The sequence below is a fragment of the Dipodomys ordii genome, unplaced genomic scaffold, assembly GCF_000151885.1.
Source record: "Dipodomys ordii isolate 6190 unplaced genomic scaffold, Dord_2.0 Scaffold180, whole genome shotgun sequence".
In the NCBI taxonomy this organism is placed as follows: Eukaryota; Metazoa; Chordata; class Mammalia; order Rodentia; family Heteromyidae; genus Dipodomys; species Dipodomys ordii.
In genome coordinates, this window is record NW_012267396.1 from 782993 (window position 1) to 792361 (window position 9369).

The 9369-nt window shown below is 53.3% G+C and overlaps 1 protein-coding gene across 1 annotated transcript in view; it reads left to right on the top strand.

Moving 5' to 3' along the window:
• The first annotated feature begins 1099 nt into the window (after positions 1–1099).
• The window catches only part of Slc44a2 (solute carrier family 44 (choline transporter), member 2), a 14629-nt gene continuing 6359 nt past the window's right edge, over positions 1100–9369 (top strand). The window contains exons 1-13 of the mRNA XM_013033943.1: positions 1100–1136; positions 1607–1655; positions 3168–3241; positions 3329–3413; positions 4127–4211; positions 4333–4443; positions 4740–4800; positions 4892–5015; positions 5144–5227; positions 5322–5434; positions 8555–8686; positions 8827–8926; positions 9024–9116. Coding sequence (XP_012889397.1) covers positions 1100–1136; positions 1607–1655; positions 3168–3241; positions 3329–3413; positions 4127–4211; positions 4333–4443; positions 4740–4800; positions 4892–5015; positions 5144–5227; positions 5322–5434; positions 8555–8686; positions 8827–8926; positions 9024–9116 — 1148 coding nt within the window. The remainder of the gene's footprint in view (positions 1137–1606; positions 1656–3167; positions 3242–3328; positions 3414–4126; positions 4212–4332; positions 4444–4739; positions 4801–4891; positions 5016–5143; positions 5228–5321; positions 5435–8554; positions 8687–8826; positions 8927–9023; positions 9117–9369) is intronic.

Sequence of the window (9369 nt, forward strand, 5' to 3'; positions counted from 1 at the left end):
TGGTAGAGAGCTAGCCTTGTGCTGAAGAGCTGAGGGACAGTGCCCAGGCTGAGTTCAGGCCCCACGAAAAAAAAAAAAAAGTGTGCATCAGCACACCGGGCTATTGAGTTATTTATCTTTGTGTTTTTTATTTTTGTCTGGGACCGGGGCAAAGTATGGTGGACTGAGACCTCCGTCCCTGTGAACCAAACATAGATCCTGCTCCTTTAAGTTGATTTGTTCAGGGGATTGTGTGTGTGTGTGTGTGTGTGTGTGTGTGTGTGTGTATTTGGCCTGGGCCACCATCTCTTAGCTCTTATCACTCAAGGCTAGTGCTTTGCCACTTGAACCACAGCCTCACTTCCAGCTTTTTGGTGATTAAATGAGAGGTAAGAGTCTGAGAGACTTCCCTCTCCAGGCTGGGTTTGAACTGTGATCCTCAGGTCTAAACAACAGACAGTTCTCACATCTCAGCAAAAGGTAAAAACATGCTGGGAGTGTGTGTGTGTGTGTGTGTGTGTGTGTGTGTGTGTGTGTGTGTGTAGGGGTGGTGAGGGGTTTGACCACGTGTTTAAATGCTCAACCATAAAGCAAAACAAAACTCCAGTCTTTGGAGTCTTGTTGCAGATTCCCTGGTCTTTAAGTGGCTGCCTGTGCCTCAGTTTCCACAGATGCAGAAGTGGCTGCCTGTGCCTCAGTTTCCACAGATGCAGAAGTGGAACCGGGGTTGGAGATGCAGGCAGGGCGTCCGGGTGGGTGGGTGGGTGGGTGGACGTGTCCCCCGAGGTGCAGCCGCAGGTAGGAGGGGGCGCTGGGCCTGGGAGGGGCGGGTGGGGCGCGGAGAGCTAAATCGGGCCTTGGGGTGAGCGGCAGGAGCAGCTGCAGGTGTCCGCCCCGCCCGCCCCGGCCCTCCCCCGGCCCTCCCCCCTGCCCTCCTTCTCCCTCCGTCCCCGGCTGGTCTGACCGGTTTGGGCCGCCCCGCCTGGCACTCGGCTGGGCGGAGTCACCGCCTGCCGCCCGCCGGGGCCGGTCAGTGTCTCCCCGGGGACCCGGGAGCGTCCAGACCTGGGGAGCTGGCCGGCTGGCGGGGGCCTTTTGGGGGGGCTGGACGCCCGCAGGGATGGGGGGCGATCGGCAGCATTACTACGGGAAGCACGGTAGGCCGGAGGTCCCTCCTTCCTCCCCCCAGCCCCCCCTGCACCCCGGACTGGCCGTCCACGCCGTGGCCTCCTGGAGACGGGGGACACTCAGAGCACCCCCGCCCCCCCCCCCCCCCCCCCCCCCCCCCCCCCCGCTCCAATCTTGGGCGAAGTCTCCCCGAGACTCTGCAGACAGACTCTTCATCGCCCCGCTTTGAACTGTCCCCCTGGCCCCCTTGGTCCATGGGGGGGGTCCCCCTCTTTCGCCCACCCCCTCAGTGGTGATCGCCAGTTGATCATGACTTTGTTCATCGTTGGTGACTCCCCTTTTTGGAGCTTTGTGTGTGGGGGCCCTGTGGGGAGGTCCGGTCACAGGTCCAGGGCCCCCTAACTATCAAAGCTTCTGGGGCACTTGAGGAGGGGTGGGGGGGCACACCCCAAGTTCCGGGTCCTCTGAGACACCCAGTTTTTTTTCTGATGTCTTACAGGGACTCCACAAAAGTATGACCCTACCTTCAAAGGGCCTATCTACAACAGGTAAGGGCACTTCCTGCGTTCCTGGGGTGGGGAGGAGGGTGGTGGTGGAGGGGACCCCCCTCCCAACTCTTTCCAACCATCTCCCCATCTGACTTCCAACTAACTGGTGAGAAGTATTTTGCAGCCTGCCACAAGGACTAGTTTGTTTAATGCACAAAGAGTCTTCACAAGCGGGGTTTGCTTGGTTGGTTTTTGGGTGCCAAACCCAGAGGCTTGGCAGACTGACACCCTGATCGCCTCTACCACCCAGCGTGGCCCCGCTGCTGCTCATGTTTGCTTTCCTTCTCTGTTATTTCTCTTTTCTTCTGTCTTCCCTTCCCTGCCTTTTTCTTCCCTTCTCTGCCCCTTTTTTTTCTTCTTCTCCCTCTTTTTCTTCCTCTTCCTCTTCCCTTCCTGTTCCCTGTATTATTATTTTGTGTGTGTGTGTGTGTGTGTGTGTGTGTATGTGTGTGTGTGTGTGTCAGTACAGATGCTTGGACTCAGGGCCTGGGCCCTGTCCCTGAGCTTTTTTTGCTCGTCTGGTACTCTACACTGGAGCCACAGTGCCACTTCCGGCTTCTTGGTGGTTCATTGGAGATAAGAGTCTCACAGCTAGCTGGGCACTGGTGGCTCACGCCTGTCATCCTAGCTACTCAGGAAGCTGAGATCTGAGGATCACCTTTCAAAGCCAGCCTGGCAGGAAAGTCTGTGAGACTGTTCTCTCCAGTAAACTCCCCAGAAAAAGCCCGAAGTAGCTCTGTGGCTCCAGCGGTAGAGCGCTAGCCTCGAGGACAAACTGGGTCAGGGACAGTGCCCAGGCCCTGAGTTCAAGCCTCAGGACTGACCCAAAAATAAATAAATAAGAGTCTCACAGGGCTGGGAAGGTGGCTCACTGGTACAGTGCTCTCCTAGCATGCATAAAGCCCTGGGTTCGATTCCTCAGTGCCACACATACTGATGTGGCTCAACTGGTAGAGTGCTAGCCTTGAGCAAAAGAAGCTCAAGGACAGTGCCCAGGCCCTGAGTTCAAGGCCCAGGACTGGCATCAGAAAAAGAAACAGAAATGCCAGACGCCAATGGCTCATACCTGTCATCCTAGTTACTCAGGAAGCTGAGATCTGAGGATCCCAGTTCAAAGCCAGCCCGGGCAGGAAAGTCCAAGAGACTGTCATCTCCAATTAACCATCTGAAAAATGGAAGTGGCGCTGTGGCTCAAGTGGTAGAGCGTTAGCCTTGAACTGAAGAGCTGAAGGACAGCGCCCAGGCCCAGAGTTCAAGCCCTATAACCAACAACAACAAAAAAGAAGAGGAGTCTCAGATTTTCCTGTCTGGGCTGACTTCAAACTTACCATCTTCACATCTCCGCCTCTCGATGAGCTGGGCTTACAGGCCTGAGCCACTGCCATGGGGCTCCAAATAGCATTGAGATATCAGCATACAGTAGGTGTAGCCTTGAGCTCAGGAAAGTGGGCACATGTGTGTCCCCATGCTACGTCCACAGGGTGTGTCCTGACGCTCTTCTCTCCTCCCCAGGGGATGCACGGATGTCATCTGCTGCGTGATTCTGCTCCTGGCCATCGTGGGCTACGTGGCTGTGGGTATCATAGGTGGGTAGGATTTGGCGCTGTCTCTGGGGCCGGGCAGGGCTGGACTGAGGAATGGCAGGGTCTCAGTGTCCCGGGTTCCCTCCACAGCCTGGACTCACGGGGATCCCCGGAAGGTGATCTACCCCACTGATAGCCGGGGCGAGTTCTGCGGACAGAAAGGCACAAAAAACGCGTGAGTCAGCCTCCCCAGGACCTGCTGGGTTGGGGAGCCAAAGAAGGGCTAGTGAGCACAGGGAAGGTTCTAGGCTTTTCCTATTGCTGGTCATCTATTTAGTCCTATCAGTGCATTATGGGTTTCCTTTAGTATCGGGTGAAGATGGATTGGAGGAGCCTTTGCAGAGATTAAAATTCTGGGTGCTCATGTCCCTTTTTGATTTATTTATTTAGTTAATTTTTGTCAGTTGTGGGGCTTGAACTCTGGGCCTGGGCGCTGTCCTTCAGCTCTTCAGCGCAAAGCTATTGCTCTACCACTTGAGCCACAGCGCCACTTCCGGTTTTCAGAGCGGTTTATTGGAGGGGTTTATTTTCTGCTTGGTGCTGGTTTTGAACAGAGATTCTTGGATCTCATGAGTAGCTAGATGGACAGACATTAAATCATGAATTGCAATAGCTGAGACCATGTAAACACTATGTAAACAGTTGTTACATTGTATTTTTAAAGGAATCCCAAGGAAAGGAAGCTTGTACAATGTGTGTGTATATGTATATATATATATATGTGCGTGTGTATATATGTGTATATATATATATATACACACATTTATTTATTATAATCGATCCATTTCTTCCCTTGTGCTACATTGCCAGCCACTGGTATTGTTTTCCTGATGCTTTTTATATAGGGTGGCTTGGGAAATCTTGACTCTTTCCATTCTTCAACCTCAGGAATAAACCCTTCCTGTTTTATTTCAACATTGTGAAGTGTGCCAGCCCCCTGGTCCTGTTGGAATTCCAATGTCCCACTCCTCAGGTATCCTGTCCCCTACCTGCCCTCATTCCTTTTCCCACTTCCTATCACACAGCACGGATCCTGTGTCTGCCCTTCCCTGCCCTGCCCTGCCCTGTCCATCCTCATCGTTCTGTCCTTCCAGATCTGCGTGGAACAATGCCCGGACCGCTACCTCACATTCCTCAATGCGCGCAACTCCAGAGACTTTGACTACTACAAGCAGTTTTGTCTTCCTGGATTCAATAACAATAAGGTGAGGGACTTGAACTCAGAGCCTGGTCACTATCCCTGAGCTGCTTTTTTTTTGGGGGGGAGGTCAGTAGTGGGACCTGAACTCTGGGCCTGGGCGCTGTCCCTCAGCTCTGCAGCTCAAGGTGAGCGCTCTACCACTTGAGCCACAGCGCCACTTCTAGTTTTCTGGTGGTTTATTGGAGATAAGAGTCTCTCGGACTTTCTTGCCTGGGCTGGCTTTGAACCGTGATCCTCAGATCTCAGCCTCCGGAGTAGCTAGGATGACAGGTGTGAACCACTCTCTCTCTCTTTTGCCAGGGGGTGGCCGAAGTGCTTCGAGATGGCGAGTGCCCTGCGGTCCTCACCCCCAGCAAACCCCGTGAGTGTGGCGTGGGTGAGGGCAGGGACAGAGCTTGGACCATCCGTGGGGGGCGGTGGGTGACACGCTTCTCTCCCTCTGCTCCGTCCAGTGGCCCAGCGGTGCTTCCCCGCCATCCACGCCCACAAGGGGGTCCTCATGGTGGGCAACGAGACGACCTACGAGGACGGGCTGGGATCTCGGAAGAACATCACGGAGCTGGTGGAGGGCGCCAAGTGAGCCCCCCCCCCCAGCAGCATCACTGTCTCCTGGGTGGGGATAGGGTGGACACTTTGGAGGGGAAGGGGCACAGCCTGATGGGAGAAATGGAGGCTGATCTGAGCCTCCTCTCTCTTCCCTCCAGGAAGGCCAATGGAGTCCTTGAGGCCCGGCAGCTGGCCATGCGGATATTTGAAGATTACACGGTGTCCTGGTACTGGATTGTCATGTAAGAGACTATGGCCCCGCCCCGGATGCCACATTTGCCGGGAAGTGGGGAGATGTGCTGACACTCACCCCCTTCCCCCCATTTTATCCCCCAGAGGCCTGGTCATCGCCATGGTGTTGAGTCTCCTCTTCATCATCCTGTTGCGCTTTCTGGCTGGCATTATGGTCTGGGTGATGGTCGTCATGGTGATTCTGGTCCTGGGCTATGGTAGGTGGTCTTCCCTTTCCTGTGGGTGGCGGGATTCTCGCGCCCCTTGGTTGTGGCAATGGCCTGACAAGAGATTTAAGCCATAGTGGGGAGCCAGTAGCTCACACCTGGCATCCTAGCTGCTCAGGAGGCTGAGATCTGAGGTTCATGGTTCAAAACCAGCCTGGGCAGGAAAGTCCATGAGACTCTTATCTCCAGTGAACCCCTAGAAAACCGGATGTAGTGCTGTGGCTAAGTGGTAAAGCGCTAGCCTTGAGCTGAAGAACTGAGGGACAGCGCGCAGGCCCAGAGTTCAAGCTCCAGAAATAACCAAAAAAAAAAAGATTTAAGCCATATTGGAGTACTGGTGGCTCACACCTATCATCCTAGCTACTCAGGAGGCTGAGCTCTGAGGCTCGAGGTTTGAAATCAGTCTAAGTAGGAAAGTCCATGAGGCTCCTCATGTGCAGTTCAGCAGCAGCTGGAGGTGGAGTTGTAGTTCAAGTGGTAGAATGCTGACCTTGAGCGAGCGAGGAAAGAGGATCTGAGTTCAAGCCTCAGGACTGTGAGCAATGAGAGGTGATCGATGGATATGGGCTCGAGGCATTATTGGGGGACAGAGCTGCGGGGTGCTCCAAGTGGGAACAGAGGCAGCAGCAGTGGACAGGTGTGGGTAGAAGTTAAAATATTGGGGGCAGTCACAAGGTTAGGACCTGGGAATTCAGGGTGGGGGGAGGGTCTGTTCAGAGAAGGCGTTACACGTGGCTGTGAGCATGGGGGAAGAGTCACATTCCGAGAAGGAGTGTAATAAGGCAGGAATTTGTATGTCACACAGGAAAACAATACAGCATTGTGGAAAACAGATTTTTGTAAACAGGTGGGGACGCAGGGCAAGGACTTAGTCAGCAAGCTGGCTAGGAGACCTTAGAAGTCTTGGCATAAGAATAATTTTCCTAAGCTGGGCGCTGGTGGCTCACACCTGTAATCCTAGCTACTCAGGAGGCTGAGATCTGAGGATCGCGGTTCAAAGCCAGCCCCAGCAGGAACATCCTAGAAACTCTTATCTCCTGTAAACCACTCAGAAAACTGGAAGTGGTGATCTGGGTCTAGAGCGCTGTCTTGAGCTGAAGAGCTGAGGGACAGTGCCCAAGCCCAGAGTTAAAGCCCCACAACCAACAACAACAACAAAATAATAATAATTTTACTTGCCATCTGGGTGAAGATGTTTATGTTAGTTTGTTATTTTTTTTTTTTCTTTTTGGTTGGTCCTGGGGCTTGAACTCTGGGCTTGGGCGCTGTCCCTCAGCTCTCCAGCTCACAGCTAGTGCTCTGCCACTTGAGCCACACTGCCTCTTCTGGTTTTCTGGTGGTTCATTGGAGATAAGAGTCTCACAGAGCCGGGCGCCGGTGACTCACGCCTGTAATCCTAGCTACTCAGGAACTCAGGAGGCTGAGATCTGAGGATCGTGGTTCAAAGCCAGCCCTGGCAGGAAAGTCTGTGGGACTCTTATCTCCAATAAGCCACTAGAAAACCAGAAGTGGCGCTGTGGCTCAAGTGGTAGAGCGCTCACCTTGAGCTGAAGAGCTGAGGGACAGCACCCAGGCCCAGAGTTTAAGCCCCACGACTGACCAAACAAAAAGAGTCTCACGGACTTTCCTGCCCAGGCTGAACCTTGATCCTCAGATCCAGCCTCCTGAGTAGCTAGAATTACAGGCATGAGCCACTGGCTCCCAGCTGTGTTAGTATTGTGTGTGTGTGTGTGTGTGTGTGTGTGTGTGTGTGTTGGTCCAGGGCTTGCATGAGGGCCTGGGTGCTGTCCTACCTTGAGCTTTTGTGCTCAAGGATACTTCTACTTCTTTTTTTTTTTTTTTTTTTGCCAGACCTGGGGCTTGAACTTTTGCTTGCTAGGTGAGCACTCTACCACTAAGCCATATTCCCAGCCTTCAAGGATACTCCTTTTCTTTTGGGTCCGGTTGTGGGGCCTGAACTCTGGGCCTGGGCGCTGTCCCTCAGCTCTTCAGCTCAAGGCGAGCGCTCTACCACTTGAGCCACAGCACCACTTCCGACTTTTTTTTTTTCTGCTTATGTGGTCCTGAGGAATCGAACTCAGGGCCTCATGCATGCGAGGCAAGCGCTCTACCACTGAGCCACCTTCCCAGCCCCTTCAAGGATACTTCTATATCTCTAATCCCATCCCTTGGGAGGCTGATGTGGGAAGATTGAGAGTTAAAGGCTTGCCCGGGCTACAGAGAGAGACTGTGTCTCAAAAAACAAAACAAAACAACAAAACAAAAAAACCAACATTGGCTGGGAAGGTGGCTCAGTGGTAGAGTGCTTGCCTAGCATGATGAAGCCTTGGGTTCGATTCCTCAGCACCACATACACAGAAAAAGCCAGAAGTGGTGAAGTGGTGCTGTGGCTCAAGTGGTAGAGTGGTAGCCTTGAGTAAAAAGAATCTCAGGGACAGAGCCCAGGCCCTGAGTTTAAACCCCAGGACTGGCAAAAAAAAATCAGCAACAACCCCTAAAAGAAACTCTTTAACACAGTGACTAGGGATAAACACTCTGCTGCATGACAGGTGTTCAAATCCTGGCTCAGCTACTTTCTTGAGCAAGTGACTAAAGGCGTGGTGGGTCCCATCTGCTCCTCAGTGTGAGGAGTATAATTCCTGTTTACTCTGTAGAAGGCGCCAAGAGATGGTGATAAGGGGGAGATAAGATCAGGGAACAGCCGGGGGACCCAGAGGTGTTGCTCAGGAAGCCATGTGTCACACTCTGACTGTTAATTTAAGTTCTCCCAGATGATAAATGCCTTGGCAACTCAATCTGAGGACCAGATCTCAAAATGTTTATGTCAGTGTGTTGGTGCCACTGCCTGTAATCTCAGTACCCAGGAGGCGGAGACAGAATGATCCCTAGTCCCACGGATTTGGGGCCCCCGGGCTGGCAATTCTCAGATCTCAGCCTTCTGAGTAGCTAGGGTTATAGGTGTGAGCCACTGCACCCAACTTCCTCCTAGCATGGGGTGGATGGGGTGGGCTGTTACTTCTGTTCTTTGCGGGGGGGGGCAATTCTATCTGTTTTGCAAAGTTGGGGGGTAGGGGGGAGTAGTGAATGGACTGAGGTTTGGATTTTGTACAGGAATCTTTCACTGCTACATGGAATATTCCCGACTGCGCGGTGAGGCTGGCTCCGACGTGTCTCTGATAGATCTTGGTTTCCAGACAGACCTCCGAGTGTACTTGCACTTAAGACAGACCTGGATGGCTTTCAGTGAGTCGCAGCGTCCATCGCACTGTTGTAATGAAGCCTTGGGGTGGGGTGTGGGGGGGGCGGGGACAGGGCAGGATAGGAGAAAGGAGACAGGGCAGGATGAGGTGCCCGAGTAGCTCATCCCCCCCCCCCACTTGCAGTGATTATTCTGAGTATCCTGGAAGTGATTATCATTTTGCTACTCATCTTTCTCCGCAAGAGAATTCTCATTGCCATTGCGCTCATCAAAGAAGCCAGCAGGTGAGAGGCCCAGGGAGGTTGGGGGTTGGGGGGCCCTGGCTGGGGTTGTCTTCTAGGGCTGTTTAGATCCTGATGCTGCCTCTCTTGTCTTCCCCAGGGCTGTAGGGTACGTCATGTGCTCCATGCTCTACCCGCTGGTCACCTTCTTCCTGCTGTGTCTTTGTATCGCCTACTGGGCCAGCACTGCTGTGTATCCATCATAATAAGCCAAGGAAAGCCAGGTTGGGGGCGTGGCTTCATGAAACGGGTGTGATCCAGCATGAAGGGGTGTGACTCAAGTGTCAGGGGCGTGGTCCAGCAGCAAGGGGCGTGGCTCAATGGTAAGAGTGCCAGCCTAGCAAGTACTTAAGGCCTGGAGCTCAAACCTCTCCTCTTAAAAAAAAATAAAGGAGCTGGGAAGATGGCTCAGTGGTAGAGTGCTCGCTTGGCATGCATGAGGCCCT